This window comes from Apodemus sylvaticus, chromosome X (genome assembly GCF_947179515.1).
Source record: "Apodemus sylvaticus chromosome X, mApoSyl1.1, whole genome shotgun sequence".
Lineage (NCBI taxonomy): Eukaryota > Metazoa > Chordata > Mammalia > Rodentia > Muridae > Apodemus > Apodemus sylvaticus.
The window spans coordinates 150521242-150542883 of record NC_067495.1 but is presented as its reverse complement, the minus strand read 5'-3'; the positions used below and the strand labels follow the sequence as shown (position 1 = coordinate 150542883).

At 40.0% G+C, this 21642-nt stretch overlaps 1 protein-coding gene and 1 pseudogene across 1 annotated transcript; one reads left to right on the top strand and one right to left on the bottom strand.

Moving 5' to 3' along the window:
- Positions 1-12105: 12105 nt before the first annotated feature.
- On the bottom strand, positions 12106-12966 carry LOC127674966 (40S ribosomal protein S2-like; annotated as a pseudogene).
- A 4329-nt stretch (positions 12967-17295) lies between these two features.
- LOC127675803 (EKC/KEOPS complex subunit LAGE3-like) lies at positions 17296-18410 on the top strand. Its single transcript, XM_052171928.1, has 3 exons — positions 17296-17645; positions 17956-18084; positions 18266-18410. The coding sequence occupies exons 1-3, from the start codon at positions 17296-17298 to the stop codon at positions 18408-18410; spliced, it is 624 nt and encodes a 207-aa protein (XP_052027888.1).
- Positions 18411-21642: the final 3232 nt, after the last annotated feature.

The window sequence follows — 21642 nt, the reverse complement described above, 5'->3', positions numbered from 1 at the left end:
GTGTAGAAATAATGTGTGTAATAAAAAATTCTAAAAGGTAAAGAGTACTGACTGGAGTACTGACCCATTAGTCTAAGCATTGTAATTGCTTAGAATGTCCTTTCCCCACCACCTCTCTCTCTCCTCCCCCCCCCCCCTCTCTCTCTCTCTCTCTCTCACACACACACACATACACACACACACACACACACACCATATATATACATACATACATACATACATACATACATACATACATACATATACATACATATCACACACACACACACACACACACACATTCACACACCCTCATCCATTGGTGCACATATTTTGGGGATAGGACTGACTGGAATATAATCAGGCCACTACCAGTCATGGAGATCAGGCTTTGATTACCACCCAGAGTACCAGTCAGAAATAGTGAGTAGATCAGGCTATGGGGACAGAAAGGAGAAACATACCATTGGAAGGACCATCTATGGAAGAGCAGGTCCACCAGCCCTGTCAGGTGCAGCTCGGCCTTCCCTGGTCTAAGGCAATCCTATGATAGCTGCATGCCCCTTCCAAGAGGAAGAGTTCTATTTAGGTCAAATCTTTACAGGAAAAATCCTCAAAATCTGAAATAAACAAGGAAAATACTTTGCCCTCACATAGTTGAAAGATATTGTCCTCTTGGCCTCTGATAGCCTACAGATATTAAATAGAACATGACTAAAGCAATTGCTCAGATAGAAAGGGAGCTAACAGTCTGTGGAAATGCATATTGCTAAGACTAATACCAAATGATAGAGACATATTTGGGAACTGAAACCAATGCACAGTTGAGTTGGTTAAGAGTTGATTATTTATTATAGCACAGGATATCCAATTCATGTGCTATATATTCTTGGCCATCCAAAATCTTTAGAGATAACTAACATTGAAAGGAAATATTCAAAAAATCTGTACTAAAATAAGAAAATAGACACTTTCCTAACATTTTTGTTTAAATAATACAGTATAACAACTGCATAAACTTTACATTGTGTTAGAAATTAAAAATATTCTAGAAACCATTTAAAGTGCTGCTGGGAGGACAGGTTATATGTAGATAATACGACATCTTATACAAAGGACTTGAGTGTAAGAAATTAGGCATCTAAGAAGCCCCTGGAACCAATCTCCCACAGATACGAACAGATAATTGGACGTTTTGAATTTCAGAATTCCAAGAAATGTCTTTAGTATCTGAAAAAATAGATATTTGTTTAATTTCCATTTTCCCCAAATTTATACACTCTGTCCCTTTTGTTAGGCTTAACTTATTACAGGTTGATCTTTTCAAATGTTTATTATACTCTAAACACGTCTTCAATAATTTATAAATGTGAAAGCTATGTTCTTCAGAGGGTTCAGGTTAGGACTGGCCACATGGAGAAGAGGGGATGCTATTTGCCAAGCATTTGCCTTGCTTGCACATATTTTTAATGTTTTAAGTATGTGTGTGTTTATACGTGAGTAATTGAAGAAACAGAATACAAATTCCATTGTGTAATATTGAGAAAATGTTGATGAAGCAAGCTATCAGGGGTTCTCTTCAGGATAATTTTCAAGAACAGATGAGTATATGTTGCTTTTTGGAAACAGCTTAAAGACACAGAAAAAAAAAACCCAATGTGTTGGCCCTATGGTATCTAGCTCTGTACTCAATGTTCAGTGACTTCAGGGACTTCATTATGGTACAGTCATCCTCAATGCATGGGTAATAGGGTACCAATTAGAAGAACTTTCAGCCTTTAATGAATTATACAGGATAATTAAAACTTCAGCAAAGCAGATCACTTGGGAACTAATTAGAAGTTTTTCTCAATAATTGGTGAATAACTTTTTAGATTTGTTTTGCTTACAAATGCAATACATGGTAAACATAAAAAATTATGGGAAACTATGGAAAAGAATGTAAAATCCAACATCATCTTGTCACTTAAGATAACTATAATGAACATGTATATTGAAGTGGAAATTTCTGGATTTTTTTGGAGACTCAGCTGTGTCATGTGATATTTTTCTGGAAGCTGTCTTATGAGAGGAGTTTTGCTAAATCAGACATTTGAGAGAACACATGATGTTTGGAAAGAGTCACCACAAGTGAAACTTATCAATTCAATCAATATAAGGCAAACCAATACATGTATGTCATCAGCAAAGACTAGCAAGGCAGAACAAGTCAAACCAATACTCTAACTCCCACCGTCTGTGGGATCATATTTATGTTCTTTCTAAACATCATGCATCCTTTTACTTAATTGCTATAGCAAAACATCCTCTCCCCCCTGTCTGCTTTAGGAAAACTCTCTTTCATGTGTCTGCTCTAGCAAAATATTTTTTTTACCTGTCTGCCCCAGTAAAACATCATTATAACCTGAGTCTCCAAAGAAAACAGAAATTTCCGCTTTACACCACATACTGTTTTTGTTCCTAGACAGCCTCATCTAGATGGACCCCGGTTATGGCAAAGCCTGGAAGGCTTTTTTTTTTTTTTTGACTATGTTCATTTTGGGATAGGGGGGAATGAAAAGAGGAACAAGAGATAGAGCATTGGAACATGAGGAACAACTTGCTATGCTGGTAGGGAGAAGGATGGTCCTTTTCTGGTGGATTGTGAAATTTTGGATCATTTTACTTAAAATTGGATGAGTGAGACTTTAACACCCCTCTCTCACCAGTGGACAGGTCATCCAGACAGAAAGTAAACATAGAAATGATGGAACTAACAGATATTATGAATCAAATGGACCTAACAGATAATCTACAGAACATTTCACCCTAGATACAAATAATATACCCTCTTCTCAGCATTTCATAGAACCTTCTCCAAAATTGACCATACAGTCAGTCACAGAGCAAATCTCAACAGATACAAGAAAATTAAAATAACCCCCTTTACCTTTTCAGACCACCACAGATTTAAAGGTGGTCTTTCAACAACAACAGAAACAACAGAAAGCCAAAAAACATGTGGAAACTAAACTCCCTGGACTCAATGACCACTGGTTTAAGGAAAAATAAAGAATTCAAAGACTTTCTAGAATTCAATGAAAATAAAGGCACAATTTTGGGACACAGTGAAAGCAGTGGTAAGAGGAAAGTTCATAGCACTGAGAGCCAACATAAAAAGATTTGAGAGTTCTCATATTATCAACTTAACAGAAGACCTGAAAGCCTTAGAACAAAAAGAGGCAAGCACACATAAGAGGAGTAGATGGCAAGAAATAATGAAAGTCGGGGCTTAAATAAACCAATTAGAAACAAAGAGAAAAATACAAAGAATGAACAAAACCAAGAGTTAGTTCTTTGAGAAAATCAACAAGATAGACAAACATGTAGCCAAACTAACAAAAAGGCAGAGAGAGAATACACACATGAACAAAATCAGAAATGAAAATGGGCACAAAACAACAGACACAGAGGAAACACATGAAATCATCAGGTCTTGTTTCTTTTTTTTTTTCTTTTTATATGGTTTATACTGAAAGTGATTTTTTAAATTTTCTATATTCTTTGTTTACATTCCAAATGATTTCCCCTTTCCCGGTTCCTCCCTCCCCATAAGTCCCATAAGCCCTCTTCCCTTCGCCCACTCCCCAATCACTCCACTTTCATTACTCTGTCCTGGTACTCCCCTACAATTCTAGATCAAGCCTTTGCAGGACCAAGGCCCTCTCCTTCCTTCTTCTTGGGAATCATTTGAACCTGTACTACACAAAATTGGGAAATCTTAATGAAATGGATGATGTTCTTGATTGATATCACCTATCAAAGTTAAGTCAAGATCAGGCAAACTATTTAAATAGGCTTATAACCCCTAAGGAAATAGAAGCACTCATTAAAAATCTCCTGATCAAAAGAAGCTGAGGGCCAGATGGCTTTAGGGAAGAATTCTAGCAGAATTTCAAAGAAGAGCTAATACCAATACTCCTCACAATATTCCACAAAATAAAAACAGAAGGAACACTGATAAATTTATTTTATGAGGCCACAGTCACCCTGGTACATAAACCACACAAAGACTCAACCAAGAAAGAGAATTTCAGACCAGTATTTCTTATGAACATTAATATAAATACACTCAATAAAATACTCACACATAAAATCCATGAACAAACCAAAAACATTGTTCACCATAATCAAGTAGGCAATTCCACAAAAACCAGAGACAAGACAAGGCTGCCTAGTCTCTTGTTATCTACTCAATACAATACTTGAAGTTCTGGCTAGAGCAATGAGACAGCTAAAAGAGATCAAGGAACTACAAAATGGAAAAGAAGAAATCAAAGTATCACTATTTGCAGATTATATGATAGTATACATATCATATACTAAGTGACCCCAAAAATTTACCAGGAAGCTCCTACAGCTAATAAAGACCTTCAGTGATGTGGCAGGATATAAAACTAGAAATAAAAATCAATATCCCTCCTATATACAAATGATAAATGGGCTAAGAAAGATATCAGGGAAACAGCACCCTTCACAATAGCTGCAAATAAAAATAAAACATATCTTGCTGCAAACCTAACAAAGCAAGTGAAAGATTTGTATGACAAGAACATTGAAGACACACAGGGCATAAGATCAGTGGAGCAGTTGGGAAGGAAGTCTTCCTGCTGCCATCAGCACCAGGGAGCTGGGAGACTCCACAGCCTTCTGAGATCAATGGAGCAGCTGAGACAGAAGTCTTCCCGCAACCATTTGCACCAGGGAGCCAGGAGACCCCACACTCTTCTGTGCACAGCCCACCAGGAGAGAGTCATCTCCCAGCAGCACTTTCACTTCTGGACACAGAGATGAGAGCTCCACCTTCTCTCTGGAGGGGACCAGCTAGGAGCACACAGGGCATAAGATCAGTGGAGCACCTGGGAAGGAAGTCTTCCTTTTGCCATTTGTACCAGGGAGCCAGGGAAACTCCACAGCATTTCTGTGCTTAGCCTGACAGGAGAGAGTGATCTCCCAGCAGTGCTTTCACTTCTGAGCTCAGAGGAGTAAGGACACAGACTTACAGGCCCACAGGAGGAGCAAACTCCAGCCAGAGACAACAGTACCAACTAGCACCAGAGATAACCAGATGGTGAAAGGCAAGCACAAGAACCCTACCAACAGAAACCAAGGCCACATGGCAACATCAGAACCCAGTTCTCCCACCACAGCAAGTCCCGGATACCCCAACACATCAGAAAAGCAAGAGTTGGATTTAAAATCATATCTCATGATGCTGATAGAGGGCTTCAAGAAATACTTAAATAACTCCCTTAGAGAAATACAGGAGAACATTGTTCAACCAGCAAAAGCCCTTAAAGAGGAAACACAAAAATCCCTTAAAGAAATACAGGAGATCATAGGTCAACAAGTATCTTCAGAACCTCAGGTGCTGAAGATACCATAGAAAACATTGACTCAACAGTCAAAGAAAATGCAAAATGCATAAAGCTAAAAACCCAAAACATCCAGGAACTCCAGGACACAATGAGAAGATCAAACCTAAGGATTATAGGTATAGACAAGAGCTAGGATTTACATCTTAAAGGCCCAGTAAATATCTTCAACAAAATTGTAGAAGAAAACTTCCCTAACCTAGAGAAAGAGATGCCCATACAAGAAGCCTTCAGAACTCCAAACAGACTGGACCAGAACAGAAAGTCCTCCCAGCACACGATAATCAAAACACCAAATGCACTAAACAAAGAATATTAAAAGCAGTAAGGGAAAAGGGGCAAGTAACTTATAAAGGCAGACCTATCAGAATCACACCAGACTTCTCACCAGATATGATGAAAGCTAGAAGATCCTGGACAGATCTCATACAGACCCTAAGAGTACACAAATGCCAGCCCAGGCTACTATACCCAGCAAAACTCTCAATTATCATAGATGGAGAAACCAAGATATTCCATGATAAAACCAAATTTACACAATGTCTCTCTACAAATCTAGCCCTACAAAGGACAATAAATGGAAAATGCCAACACCAGGAGGGAAACTACACCCTAGAAAAAGAAAGTAATCTTCTTCCAACAAACCCAAAAGAAGATACCCACGGTTTCTATGGTATCTTCAGCATCTGAGATTCTTTCTTCTATCTCTTGTATTCTGTTGTTGATATTTGCATCTGTGGCCCCTGATTTCTTCCCAAGGTTTTCTATCTCCAAAGTTGTCTCCCTTTGAGATTTCTTAGATGTTTCTACTTCTGATTTTAGATCCTGCATGGTTTTGCTTAGCTCCTTCACTTGCTTGTGTTTTCATGTAATTCTTTAAGAGATTTTTGTGTTTCTTCTTTCATGACCTCAGCCTGTTGACCAAAGTTCTTCTGTATTTCTTTAAGTGATTTTTGTGTTTCCTTCTTATTGGCTTCTGAATTCTCTTGAATTTCTTTCAATGATTTTTGTGTTTCCCTTGTAAGGGCTTCTAACTTTTGATCCATTTTCTCCTGAATTTCTTTAAGAGATTTATTTATGTCCTTCATGTGATCCTGTACCAGCATCATGACCAGTGATTTTAAATCCAAATCTTGTTTTTCTGGTGTGATGGGGTATCCAGGACATGCAGTTAAAGTAGAATTGGGTTCAGATGCTGCCATATTGCCTTGATTTCTGTTAGTGATGTTCCTGCATTTGCCTTTTGCCATCTAGTTCTCACTGGTGTTAGTTGGTCTTGTTGTCAATGCTGGACTCACCAGTGCAAGTTTCCTCTTCGCAGCTGGTCTCCGGGTACACAGCTGACCTCCTGCACTGCCTGGAGACTGGTTGCAATGGCCCAGGCTGTTCCTGATCCCGAAGCAGAGGCCTGAAGGCTCCAGCCAGAGGCCTCAGGGCTGGATCTTCTGCTCTGCAGGGCCTGACTCACCAGAGCATGCTGCTTGCTCCCAGCTGGCCTCCTGTTGTACTGCTGGCCTCTTGCACTTCCTGGAGATGGGGTGCCCTGAATTAATTAATTAGCCCTGAAGCTCTGAATACTGAAGATACAATTAGCATATCAAATGATTCCCATGAAGAAGGAAGAAGAGGGCCCTAATCCTGGAAAGGCTTGATCCAGCATTGTAGGGGAGTACCCGGACAGAGAAAAGGGAGGAGAAAAGATAGGAGAATGGATGGAGAGAAGAGGACTAATGGGACATATGGGGAGGGGGAAATTGGGAAAGGGGAAAGCTTTTGGATTGTAAACAAAGAATATAGAAAAATATATATATATTAAGAAAATACCCACACGAACATAAAAATACCATCAAACATAACAGAAAGCAACAATCACTATTCCTTAATATCTCTTAACAACAATGGACTCAACTCCCCAATAAAAAGACATAAACTAATGAAATATTTCTCATATAACTCTTCAATTTTATCAGAAAATGTTTGTAATTCCCCTTTTAATTAATTTAGTAACGTTTTATGTCTACCATTTTATCTGCAGTACTTATGATAATCTTCAATTTTAATGTCTTTCTATACATTTCCTCTATTTTATCAGAAATGTTTTCAATGTAAATCTTTGATTTTATCACAAATGTTTCTGATTCGACCTTCAATTAATTTAGAAAACATTGTTATATCTACCATTTTATATGTAAAATTTTCCATGAGATAGTCAATTTTAACGTGTATGTCTATATATTTCTTGAATTTTACCAGAAATATTTTCTATGTAAATCTTCAATTTTATCTGAAAATGTTTATAATTCCACCTTCAATCAACTTAGAATTATCTTTATGCCTATCATTTTATCTGTATAATTTCCATGACAATCTTTAATTTTAACATGTTTTTCTATATATTTCTTCAATTTTATCAGAAATATTTTCCATGCAAATCTTCAAGTTTATCAGAAAATGTTTATAATTCCACTTTCAATCAACTTAGGAATACTTTTATGCCTACCATTATTATATCTATATAAAATTTTGATAATCTTCAATTCTAACATGCTTTTGTACATTTTCTACAATTTTTTCAGAAATAGTTTCCATGTAAATCTTCAATTCTATCAGAAAATGTTTCTAATTCATATTTCAATTATTTTAGCAATTTTTTGAGACAGGGTTTCTTTGTGTAGCCCTGGCTGTCTTAGAACTCATTCTGTAGACCAGGCTGGCCTCTAACTCAGAAATCTGCCTGCCTCTGCCTCCCAAGTGCTGGTAATAAAGGCAAGCGCCACCACGATTTTTCTTTTTCTTTTCTTTTTATTTTCCATCAGATCTCTTATTAGGGAAATTAGGGAAATGACACCCTTCACAATAGCCACAATCAGTTTAAAGTACCTTGGGGTGACTCTTACCAAATGTGTGGAAGATTTGTATGACAAGAACTTCAAGAGTCTGAAGAAGGAAATGGAAGAAGACCTCAAATAATGGAAAAACCTGAACCAACACACTTATGGTCACTTGATCTTCGACAAAGGAGCTGAAAGCATCCAGGGGAAAAACGATAGCCTTTTCAACAAATGGTGCTGGTTCAACTGGAGGTCAGCATGCAGAAGAATGGGAATTGATCCATCCTTGTCTCCTTGTACTAAGCTCAACTCCAAATGGATCAAGGACCTCCACATAAAGCCAGACACTCTGAAGCTAACAGAAAAAAAACTGGGGAAGACCCTTGAGGACATCGGTACAGGGGGAAAGTTTCTGAACAGATCAACAATAGCGTATGCTCTAAGATCAAGAATTGACAAGTGGGACCTCATAAAATTACAAAGTTTCTGTAAGGCAAAGGACACCATCAAAAGGATAAATCGGCAACCAACAAATTGGGAAAAGATCTTCACCAACCCTACATCTGACAGAGGTCTAATATCCAATATATAGAAAGAACTCAAGAAGTTAGACCCCAGAAAACCAAATAACCCTATTAAATATGGGGTACAGAGTTAAACAAAGAATTCTCACCTGAAGAACTTCGGATGGCGGAGAAGCATCTTAAAAAATGCTCAACTTCATTAGTCATTAGGGAAATGCAAATCAAAACAGCCCTGAGATGTCATCAAGAATTGACAAATAGGACCTCATAAAATTACAGTTTCTGTAAGGCAAGAAACACTGTCAACTGGACAAAACAGCAACCAACAAATTGGGAAAAGATCGTTACCAACCCTACATCCGACAGAAGGCTTCTATCCAAGATATACAAAGAACTCAAGAAGATAGACTCCAGAGAGCCAAATAACCCTATTAAAAAATGGGGAACAGAGCTAAACAAAGAATTTTCACCTGAGGAATATTGAATGGCTGAGAAGCACCTAAAGAAATGTCCAACATTCTTAGTCATCAGGGAAATGCAAATCAAAACAACCCTGAGACTTCACCTTACACAAGTCAGAATGGCTAAGACCAAAACTCAGGAGACAGCAGGAGTTGGAGAGGATGTGGAGAAAGAGGAACACTCCTCCACTGCTGGTGGGATTGCAAGCTGGTACAACCACTCTGGAAATCAGTCTGGTGGTTCCTCAGAAACTGAACATAGCACTACCGGAGGACCCCGTTATACCACTCCTGGGCATATACCCATATGATTCCCCAGCATGTAATAAGGACACAGGCTCCACTATATTCATACCAGCCCTATTTGTAATAGCCAGAAGGTGAAAAGAACCCAGATGCCCCTCAACGGAGGAATGGATACAGAAAATGTGGTATATTTACACAATGGAATACTACTAAACTGTCAAAAATATTGAATTCATGAAATTCTTAGGTAAATAGTTGGAACTGGAAAATATCATCCTATGTGAAGTAACCCAATCACAAAAGAACACACACAGAATGCACTCACTGACCAGTGGATATTAGTCCAAAAGCTCGGAATACCCAAGACACAATTCACATATCAAATGATGCCCAAGAAGAAGGAAGGAGAGGCCCCTGGTCCTGGGAAGGCTGGATGCTGCAGTGTAGGGGAATACCAGGTCAGGGAACCTAGAGGAGGTTGATTTCAGAACAGGGGGAGGGGAGAGGGCTTATGGGACTTTTGGGGAGTGGGGAACCGGGGAAGAGGAAATCATTTGAAATGTAAATAAAGAATATATCTAATAAAAAAGAAAGAAAAACAGGATGCTTACATGGATCTCATTTCAGTATTTTGGACTTTGGAGATCACATTGTGCCATATAAATATTTTTTTTAGTTCCAGAACTTTTTTGTAGGCTTTTTTTTTTTTTTAATGTGGACATCTTATTTCCCTTTTGTGGAAAATGCATTGTTTTGTGTATTTGAAAAATAAGGCAAAACATGGTGATGTAATGTGAAGCTCCACATTAAATACTTGGAATTCTTACAGAAAAAAAAAAAAACAAAAAACAAAAACAAATGTAGGATGTAAGACCTTCCCTACTCATATGATACTATTTTTTTCCAGGTAAATTCCTTGCAAGCCTTATTCCTGTAACACCCTACATGTTTCCCAAACCATCAGTCTCTGCATTAATACTTTACACAAAAGGAGCTACTACAACACTCAATATGAAAGATACTGTTTTTATAAAAATTTTAGTAATTCAGAACTTCGACATCACCCATCCATATAGCGCTGTATAACTGAATGCAGCAAGTACATTATGGCTGATTAACTTGGTGTTCTTGTGTAAAAACCTAACAGTGTAAAACCAGTGAGTGCAGCAATTGTCCCTGACTCTTTTGCCTACTTTTGAGACCCTTTTTCTCTTACTGGTTTGCCTTGCCCAGCCTTCATGTGATGGTCTTATTGTAGCTTGTTGGACTGTTTGATTAATGTTCCTGGGAGTGCAGCTCTTTTCAGAGGGGAAGCAGTGGGGGTGTAAATCTGGGGAAGAGCAGGATGGTTATGGTGGAGGGACTATGGTCAGGATGTAATATGAGAGAAGAATAAAAAAATAGTCACGAATGCTACTGCATCAGCAGGAAAAAAAAGAGGCATCCTGAGGCACTATAAATGAATAAAAATAGAATTATAAAATAAGTCCATGTAACCCATAAGAAGATAAAGAAAAGGAAACAACAGGGGGACAGAAAAATAAAAGTAAATTGACAGAATTAACAATAATTGCATTAAATGTGAATGTTCTAAATACACCAATTAAAAGACTGAGATGATAGCTTTGGAAAAGCAGCACAAACTCTAAGCTTACGTGAGATAAGCAAAACATTGCGTGGTTACCTGCCTCAAATGCTACTGTCATATGACCTTCCTTCCCCCTTTACATTTTCTTCTATGTGCCTTTGGTTTCAAACCCAACTTAGATGGCTTAAATAAGCGAAAAGCATGGCAGTGCTAGAATGACATTGACTTGGATATTGGAGCATCTGCCATATGTGCTTCCTTTCTGCAGATAAGTAGTTCAGAGAAAATAAACCTTAACCTTGCATAAGAAAGTAATCATACTGCAAAAAATGTGGTATATCTACACAATGGAGTACTATTCAGCCATTAGAAACAATGAATTCATGAAATTCTTAGGCAAATGGATGGAGCTAGAGAATATCATACTAAGTGAGGTAACCCAGACTCAAAAGGTGAATCATGGTATGCACTCACTAATAAGTGGATATTAACCTAGAAAACTGGAATACCCAAAACATAATCCACACATCAAATGAGGTACAAGAAGAAAGGAGGAGTGGCCCCTGGTTCTGGAAAGACTCAGTGAAGCAGTATTCAGCAAAACCAGAACGGGGAAGTGGGAAGGGGTGGGTGGGAGGACAGGGGAAGAGAAGGGGGCTTGCGGGACTTTCGGGGAGTGGGGGGGCTAGAAAAGGGGAAATCATTTGAAATGTAAATAAATTATATCGAATAATAATTAAAAAAAACCAGTAAAAAAAAAAGTAATCATACGTATGCAAAAATAACTAATACAGACATAATACTGTATAGTTGAAAGAGTACAGTGCAATTATATGACAATTATAGTATTAAATCATAGTCAAAGTGATGTAAACCTATGTAAAATATAAACTTTCATAAGAATAGCTATTTACACTCTTTAGATAGCTATTTACACTATTCTTGTAATTGTATCAAAATTTTCAAGATCTTCTCTTTACTCTGTAATAAGCAACCCAAATGATGCATGGATCTGCATGGGAAAATAGTTTTTAACAGAATTAGTTCATTTACTTTTCTTGTATAAAAACCCCTATGTGGTAGCCACAGCTGGAGCCTGGGTCCTCTGAACAGAGACTCTGGTGTGGGTTTTCAAAAGATGATCAGTGAATTCCTGATAAGGAGACTTGGTGAACAAGGACCTCTTTCCAGAGGTCTGGGGGGGGGGGGAGGTAGCTGTAGGTCTTGGAGATGGCATCAAAAGTGGCAAAGGTGAGTAGCAGTGCAGTCTCTGACTGAAGTCTAGCAGTCATCTATACTGGCCATCATCAGGAGCTTCTTGGGCACAGGAGCAGAGACAATGCCAGTGCCTCTGGGGACAGGGATGAGACGCACCAGAACAGAGCCGCAGCAGCCTGTCGCCTTGCATGAAACGGTGTGGGGCTTGCCGATCTTGATCCCTGATCTCCTTACAAGGATGATGGAGAGCTTGGCCAAGATGATGGCCCCTCGGATGGCAGTGGTGACCTCCTTGGAGCACTTAACACCAAGGTCAACGTGACCATTGTGGTTCCCAATAGCGACGAATGCCTTGAACCTGGTCCTCTGGCCAGCCCGAGTCTGCTTCTGCACTGGCATGATTTTCAGAACCTCATCCTTTAGGGATGCACCCAGGAAAAAGTCAGTGATCTCAGACTCCTTAATGGGCAGGGAGACCAGGTGGATCTCCTCCAAGGACTTGATCTTCATGTCCTTAACCAGGCGGCCCGGCTTGGTGACGGGGATCCACTCCTTGTCTTCAGCTTCACCTCCACGAGCCCCATGGCCTCGACCACAACCTTGGCCCTTAAGACCACCAAATCCTCCATGGAAGTTGCCAGAGCCTCCTAATCCTGAGCCCCTGGGTCCTCCAGGCCCTCCTACTGCACTAGCATCATCCACCATTTAGTATTTTCTCAAAGAAGAAGCAGGAAAATATTTTTAATGAAGACAATATTAAATAAATATATATGAGCCTGTGAAGTTGAGTGTTGACAAGTCATTGAATAACATGACATCATTTCTTCTCTTAGCTTTTATCTCAACCACAATATGAAACAATATAAGAAACAATCCCCAATGGAGGAGTTAGAGAAAGGACTGAAGGAGTTGAAGGGGTTTGCAGCCCCATAGGAAAGACAACAGTATCAACCAATCAGACCTCCCTGAGCTCCCAGGGACTAAACCACCAAAGAGTACACATGAAGGGACCCATGGCTCCAGCTGCATATGTAGCAGAGGATGGCCTTGCTGGTCATCAATGGGAGGAGAGGCCCTTAGTCCTGAGAAGACTTGATGCCCCCCGTATAGGGAAATGCCAGGGCAGGGAGGCAGGATAGGGTGGAGGGTGAGTAACTTCATAGAAGCAGGGGAAGAGGGGATAGGAAAAGGCATTTCCTGGGGGGTGAGGAACCAGGAAAGGGGATAACATTTGAAATGTAAGTAAAGAAAATATCTGGGAAGAGGACTTATGGGACTTAGGGGGAGGAGGGAACTGGGAAAGGGAAAATCATTTGGAATGTAAACAAATAATATAGAAAATTAGAAAAAGAAAATATCCAATTTTATATATATATATATATATATATATATATATATATATATATATATATATATATATATATATATAGAGAGAGAGAGAGAGAGAGAGAGAGAGAGAGAGAGAGAGAATTTCTAATAGTATTTTTAAAGTGGCAGTAATTCTCAATCTCCCTGGCTAGCTCCCAAATGAATGAGACTGAGATTTCTAGATTTATTTAAACAAACTTTACAGCACAAAACCTTGATCTATTCTAATCCTCTAGGCTAATCTGGCTCCCTCCTAGGCAAAATCCCCGAGATGCATGCATTTTATTATTGGTCTTGCCCTTTGGGCTTCAGATATGTTCTCCCAGCATGTCCCTTCTCACCTTCTTCTTGTCTGAATACCCCTTCTTCTCTCTCTCCTCCTCCCCTGGATGTCAGCAGTCCCACCCTATGACTTCATTCCCAGAAGTCTCTTCTGCCCAATCATTAGCTGATCAGCTTTTATTGACAAGGCAGAGAATAAATGGTGAGCATTGTTTACACAAACTTGAAATAGATATTTGGGATAAGCATTACAATGCCATGTCTGAATTGCAACAAGGTGTGAGGGCAGAGAAATAAGCACTTGATTAATACAAGGATAATCTTTACACAATGTACAAAGGCATTGTGCCTGCAAAAATTAATAAATCTTTTCTACAAAAATAAAATAAATAATAACACATGCAGGTGAACATATTCGAACCAAAGTGAACCATATTTACTGCTGGTGGGAATGCAAATTAATCCAACTTCTATGGAAGTTTCCCAAAACACTACAATTAGATCTCTCATATGCACCATGTATTCCTCCTGAAAGCCTCTAAGTCACATATCACAGAGATAGTTGCACATCAATATTTATTGCCACACCATTCATATTTTGTTTTGTTTTTCAAGCTATGCACCTCCCTCCAACAATAGGGTAGGGAGTACCAAAGGACCAATTCAATCTATAAATTAGGCTTCCAAGATGAGGTGACAGCCAGTACTTAGACCCAATCTCCTGGGGGGAGGGATGCTCAATCTAAGTGATGTTTGGTTAGACTTAGCTGCCTCTGCCTGGATGAGGCCTAACGAGAGAGAGAGAGAGAGAGAGAGAGAGAGAGAGAGAGAGAGAGAACAAAAATAAATGCTATATGCTATATGATCTGTATCAACAGAATAACCTGGTCCAGGCAGAAAGTAATGGAAATTTCCAAGTATTCAGAGTCTTTGTCAGTCAATCAGTTCAAAATGAGGTTGAAGAGAAGAAAGTTAATGAATGTGCATTTACTTTTGGTGATACTTTTGGTGGGAACAGGCTCTTTACATCAGGGTATGTTCTTAGATCCTATCGATTCTTGAGTGATCCCACTGACATCTCATAAGGACCTTGCTGATGCAGTTAACCGGGCCACAGGCTACCATGGCCTACCCAGACTCCTTTGTATTCTAACATCACTAGTATGCCAACAGACACTGCGAGTTCTCTCTTTATTGCACGTTGAAAGGGCTAGTCCTGTAGGACCAGATAGTGGAAGGCTGATGAGAAAGGTACTATGAGGAGGATGGTAATAAAGTTCTGGTTAGGACACAGTCTGATACCGATGCTGCTTTTATCTCAGGCCTCCCTATCACCATGATACCTGTATAACAATTTCCTCTGATATAAAACCGCTATCTTGTAGGGAAGCTTATTAAGACACAAGATGTTAAAAAGATAGGTGAAAACTCCATCCTGCAACGAAGCTTTTAAAAATCAGGTAAATAACTCAAAAAACATCAGGATGTCCCTGAAACTGCCTAGCCCCACTTCTCCCTCAAGCTTACATAAGCTGTAAAGACTAATCAGAGAGTGTCTCAAACAAGCTGAACCACAATGAAGAGTCTCGGACTAGCTGAGCCACATAAAGAAGAAGAGATCAGCCAAGCTCCTTGAAAGAAGCTCAGACCACCTGATTAACCTGAATTTAACCTAATTTCCTAACTTATTAAGCTGGCTGCCAGTTGTAAAGTTCACTTCACATTTCTAGACCTGTTACCAATGCTTTGCTGATGCAGCTGTTTTTGAGTTATTTCTGCTCCTGTAACTAACCTTAATGAATTAACTTGTTGGTTCACCAAGTTGGATTTTTGTAGTGACCTTACTCAGACCTTTGTCCATTCCCTATATGTGATAGAAGATGTTGATTCACATGTCCCCAGTAATAGTGTCACACAGCACCTAAATACTCCAGAGCTGCACTCAGGTTTCTGACTCAAATTTGGCACCACCAAAGTCTGAGCTTTCACCAACCCCCAATTTGCCGTTTTTCCAGTTTCCCTGGCTGTTTTCTTCCAAGACTATCCTATGTAGTTGATAACAACACCAAATACCCACCCCCACTGACGTGACTGTGCTGAATAGGTATGATACACATAAAGAAATCTTCCTCCTATCCTTCTGTTGTGGGCCTGAGGCATCTATCCAGCTCTGACTTGGCCAATGGAACAGAACATCTTCGAGGATGTACACACACACCTGGCAAAAGATGTCTTAAGGGGATGAGTTCGCCCTGCCCTCTGGATTCTGATAGGGTATCTCCACTCATGGCAAGAATATAAGGTACCTCTGAATATGGTAGGGGGCCTATATTGATGCTCCTACCCCTTAAGTATCAAAAGGACAGTGGTTAACTCTATGGCTTCAAGACCTAGCAGAGTATCCTCGTCTTATATTTCCAAATGCATCAGCAGCTGTGGCAGCCGTCTCTGCCACAGCAGCATCTTGGTCATCATCTTGCATCGTCACTCACACTTCTTCCACACCCTAAGAGGAACCCAGAGCCCCTCACCACCTGACCGCCTCCAAGCAGGAAGCACAATCCTCCAATGCGGGAAACATAGGAGAAGTTCTACCCCTCAAAGCACTTGCGGCTTTGCTGAGCATGCAAATACATCTCTTCCTTATGACAAAGGCCAAGCTTGTGTCCTGGATTCCAAACAGAGGCTGCTGCTGTAACAGATAGTTTCTATATGCCCACCTCGCTTTTGGAACACCGTAATCGAGGGCCATGATAAGCTTACCCTTTCAATCACACTAATCAGTGTCACTAGGCAATGCCAGGTGAAGAGAACTGAATTATAATTGCATGTGAGGATGTCATGATCAATGCAGAAACGTTTGGGCAGAACAGTAGGTCAAAACTGACATAGCAGAGTCTTAACCTGTCAGGGTGTTAGAGACAGGGCCGCTGGTCAGTCAGCTTGCTCAGGTTCTCTGAATACCCGACTCCTGCAACCTGACTGAGCTTCCTAAAGCTTCAAGTTTGTTAGGATCAGTGCCATTCGTGGGTGGAACAGCCTGGAGGGAACCTATATTGAAGGGTCCCATATAAGTCCCTATACAACCTGTACAAGTCCCCTGAGAAAGAGCTGTGTGAAACAGCTGTACTTTGCGGGCTCTCCGAGATGCTGAGCCCCCACCTTCTCCCCTCCCCGCAGAGTCTGGGCAGAACGCTAAATTAAAGGGAACCAACCCTCGCGAGATCTTGTTTGCGCATGCGCAGTGCGCCTCACGTGCTGTTCCGTGTATAAACCCGCTGCGCTTGGCACAAGAACTTCCTATTTTTAGTCGAATTGAGGGTGGTACGGTTGCGGTTGCGTTAGTGACAGGATTGGGGCGCTGAGGGAAAAGCCAGAGTAGTCATGCAGGACCCTGTTGAGGGCTTAGATGGGAGAGCAGGGGTTGAAGAAGGTGAGGATAGCCAACGGAGGCCTCAAGCTCCCGATGTCCAGGTTAGCTCTCAAAATTCGACAACTGAAGGTGACCATGGCAACTTCCCTCAGAGTTGCCCACAAGATTCTGGGAGCCCAGCTGCTCCTGGGACACCGGCTGCTCCTGGAAGTCAGGCTGCTCCAGGCAGCCCCAGCCCAGGGAGTGCTGTAGGGTCTGGAGCAGCAGCTGAAGAGGCAGCTCCCCACAGCGAGCAGGTGCCACTTGCCCCTGGACCCAGCGGAGATACTGCATCAACAACTGGAAATCGACTCCTGGAGTTGTATCTTTTCCTAGGCGACCATGGCAGGGGCTACAGGAAGATTAGGAGGCTAAAACTTCCATGGAAGTTTTTCGGTGCACAGCTGACTAGAGAAAGGACAGACAGGTGCAGTGTGGGCAGTCATGACAGGACAAGGAGACTCCTTTCCTGAGAGGGCTGAAGAGTGTAGAATAAGACCAGAACCACTGAGGAGGCAGGAGGTGACTGGGCTTGGGTTACAGGAGGGTTCATTCCCAGGCAGGCCTAGTAGGTATATCCAGGCAAAAGTAGAGTATGCAGTGGATGGTGCCTTAACATTATCTCCTCCTAGCTCTGTAACAGTGCCTTTCCGGACTGCAGTGGAGGCAGACATGGCCCGCAGGTCCCTGGTCGCCAATGCCCGTCGCCAGCAAGTGATGGTTCAACAGGAGTTCACGGTGAATGACAGGATCCTGGCTGTGTCAGTATTCCAAAAGTGTGGAGGGGGTGGCCTCAGGGTTGGGAGGCAATGTGCACTCTAGTGGAGCCCTAAGGGAGACACTGGTAGATTATATGTAAGCAGGAAGGCAGTAGGTGGCGGACCTGAACAGGTAGATCCCTGATCATTTCCCTGACGGTGTCTCTTTCTCTCTCAATTTTAGTAGGTGGACTACTGAAGACCCTGTCCTCTTCCGAATTTCCATCAACACTTTCCTTGACCAGCTCTCCCTGGTGATGAGAAACATTCAGCGCCTGGAGTTTGTGGCTGTTGTCAAACGGGGACGAGGAAGAAGTCGCGAATCCTAACATGTTACCAGATACAAGAAAAGTCAGAAGTGTTTCCTGTTTTGAGCAATTGTTATTTTGAACTTAAACTTCAGCACTTCAATGCTCTGTGCTCCATATCAGTCAGTCTCTTGGTTACATTGTTTCTCGGTTGCTGAAGGAGTGGTTGTTTAAATGTTACTGAAAAAATAAAAAATAACAAATGTTTTTCATCTGATTTTACTTTAATATAGCAGAAACCTCCAGATTTCTCATCTATGTGCTTCTGTGGAGTTCTGGAATATAAATGTTTGAGTAGTCTAAAGTAATTTAAGACAGTTTGGGATATGGAAGGAAAATTAAATTAAATAAATTAATTTAATGTAATTAAGAGTCTTAGAGCGTTTAATGGAGTTATTTTTTTTAATTTTAGCATGCAATACAGGTTATTTCTTCTTGCATACACACTTGGGTTTTTCTTGTTTTGTTTCTTGTGCTCTCTTCCTTGCCCTTCCTTTCTCTACATCTATCCCAGCCTTAACCCTTTCATCTTCAGTATCCCTCTCCTTTTTATTTTCATATCAGATATGTTCTGTCACTCTTTCTATTCCTTCCTTAATGTTTATTTTTCAATTCTCTGGACCCTCTACTTTACTGGAATCTACTTACACTAAGTGCCACATAAATATATAAAAATTAGAAGGTAACTTTTTACATTGAACATTTTGAGTTTTTACTTCTGAGCCTTGATTTTCTTTGCTTAATATATTTTACAGCTCATCCATTTTCTTGCAATATATGAATTTTTTGATGGGTGAATAAAATTACCTGTGCCACATTTTCATTTTCTGTTCTCCTGTTGATAAACACATAGGCTGATTCCAATATTTAGCTAATATTAATCGAGTTGCAAATTAACAAGAATAAGATGAGCAAGTGCCTTTGTAGCAGGATGTAAACTGTTAGATATTTGTTCAGGAGTGCCATATCAGCGTCTTAAGTAGCTGTATTTTTAGCTTTTTGAGAAACCTGCATGCCAGTGTACTAGCTTACAATGGCAATCAATGAGATTTCCCCTTTCCCCACATCTTCAGCAGCATCTGTTATCATTTGTTGTCTTGATAATAGTCATTCTAACTGGGCTAATAAGACAGATTCTCAGTGCAGTTTTAATGTGTTTCCCTATGTGGTTCTGTCAGTAGTTAGCCTAATATCCTGACCAACTGGAGTCCTATTCAGAAAGCCTTTACCTATGCCTCCATCTTGAAGTGTTTGTTACTATTCTTTTCCTAAATTATAGAACAGTTTTTAAAGCATTAGTATTAGTTTTCCTTTAAAGATCTAGAATTCAGCAGTGGCATTCAGCAGTGAAAAATTTCACCTGGACATGAAATTTTTAGTCTTAAGGTATTATTATGCTTCTTCAATCTTATAACTTGTCATTGATTTGTTTACATTATTTGTCTAGTTTTTGGCTTAGTTTTAGTAGTTCATATACATCTAGAAATTCATCCACTTATTTTAGATTTTATTTTATATTTACCAGTTTGGTAAAGCATGTGTTTTTAAGGTTTAGAGCTGGATGTTCTGAGTTTCGTTACTATTTGTCAACATGGCTCCCTTTTCATCTCTAAACCTTTAAATCTTTTATTATTATTTTACATATTTTTTACTGTGTATGTATTGTTTACTGTGCATTGTGGACAATTGTGTGGAGCTAGTTTCTCTCTTTCCACCTTTACATTAATTCCAGTTATCAAACTCAGGCTGTCAAGTTTGTGAAGCAATGGCTTTAGTTCAATAAGCCATCTTGCCTCCCTTTACTCTGGGCTTAACAATTTTTTCCTTTCCATCTACTGATTTGTGGGCTAACATGTTCTTTTTCCAAGGACCATATCATTTATTTATTTGATAGCTCTGATTTCACAGAAGTGGAACAGGAGGGAATTGTGCTCTCATTCATGTGTGGAGGCCAGGGATTGATTTCACTGAACATGAAACTTCCCAATTTAGCCAGAATGCCTTGGCTAGCAAGTTCCCTTCATTGCCTTCTCAGTTCTGGGATAAAAGCATGGGCCATTGCACCTGGCTCCTTTTTTTCCCCCCCCACAAATACTGGAGCTACAAACTCAGGTCCTCATGTTCCCAGAGCAAGCACTTTATCAGCTGAACTATTTTCCCAGCCCTGAAATATCTCAGCTTTCTTAATATAGGCCCTGACACCTATAAACTACTTCTTAGGACTGTTTTCATTCTATCCCCTGAATTTTAGAATATTGTATTTTCATTTATTTCTAGAAATTTCTTGAATTCCTTGATTCCTTTAATGAACTAGTAGTCAGCATACAATGGTATGTTGTTTAGGCTGAGCATGGTGGCACACACTTGTAATTCTATGTCTTAGGAGGTAGATGCAGAAAGATCAGTAGTGCAAGGACGACCTCAGCTACATAATGATTTAGAGGTTAATATGGACTACACAAGACCCTGTCTCTGAAAATTAGTGTGTTATTTAATCTCTATGAGCTTGTATATGTTCTATAATTTCTATTACTGTTCATTCACAGTCTTACTCTATTGTAATCAGAGAGAACACAAGAAATTGTTGCAAAATTTTTATATTTATCTTCGTTGGGGTTTCATTGCTGTAAAAAGACACCATGGCCTAATAATTCCTATAAAAGAAAGCACTGAATTGGAGATAGATTACAGTTTGAGAAGTTCAGTCCATTATCATCATAGAGAAGAGCATGGCAGCATCCAGGCAGACATGGTGCTGGAGAAGGAGCTGAGAGTTCTACATCTTGATCTGAAAGCTGCCAGGAAGAGATGGGCTCTTCTGCAGAGGAGACTCTCTTTCTTCCCGTCCTGGACAGAGCTAGAGCACTAGGAGTCCTCAAAGCCCACCCTCAGAGTGACACATTTCCTAGAACAAGGCCATACCTATTCTAACAAGGATAGTTAGAATAGTGTCTATTCTTATAGACACTATTATAATAGTGTCACCTCCTAATAGTGTCACTCTTTGTGGGCCAAGCATTCAAACACATGAGTCTATGGGGGCCAAACCTATTTAAACCACTACATTTGGCAACACATTTTTTTAACCTTATGTATGATTATTTTAGAGAAAGTCTATGGGCTGCCAAAAAGAATGCATACACTGTAGTGTCTGGATGGATTGTTCTTTAGATGTCTTTTAAGTCCATTTGATCTATGACATCGTTTAACTTCGATGTTTCTTTTTGTTCAGATGTTCGCCTACTGGTGAAAG

Bases quoted from the DNA above. Each gene is read 5' to 3' on its own strand.
- LOC127675803 (XM_052171928.1), top strand. From the start codon at position 17,296: ATGCAGGACCCTGTTGAGGGCTTAGATGGGAGAGCAGGGGTTGAAGAA. The intron at 17,646-17,955 runs GTATCTTTTCCT...ATCTCCTCCTAG, and splicing joins GGAAATCGACTCCTGGAGTT to CTCTGTAACAGTGCCTTTCC. The intron at 18,085-18,265 runs GTCAGTATTCCA...TCTCAATTTTAG, and splicing joins AATGACAGGATCCTGGCTGT to TAGGTGGACTACTGAAGACC.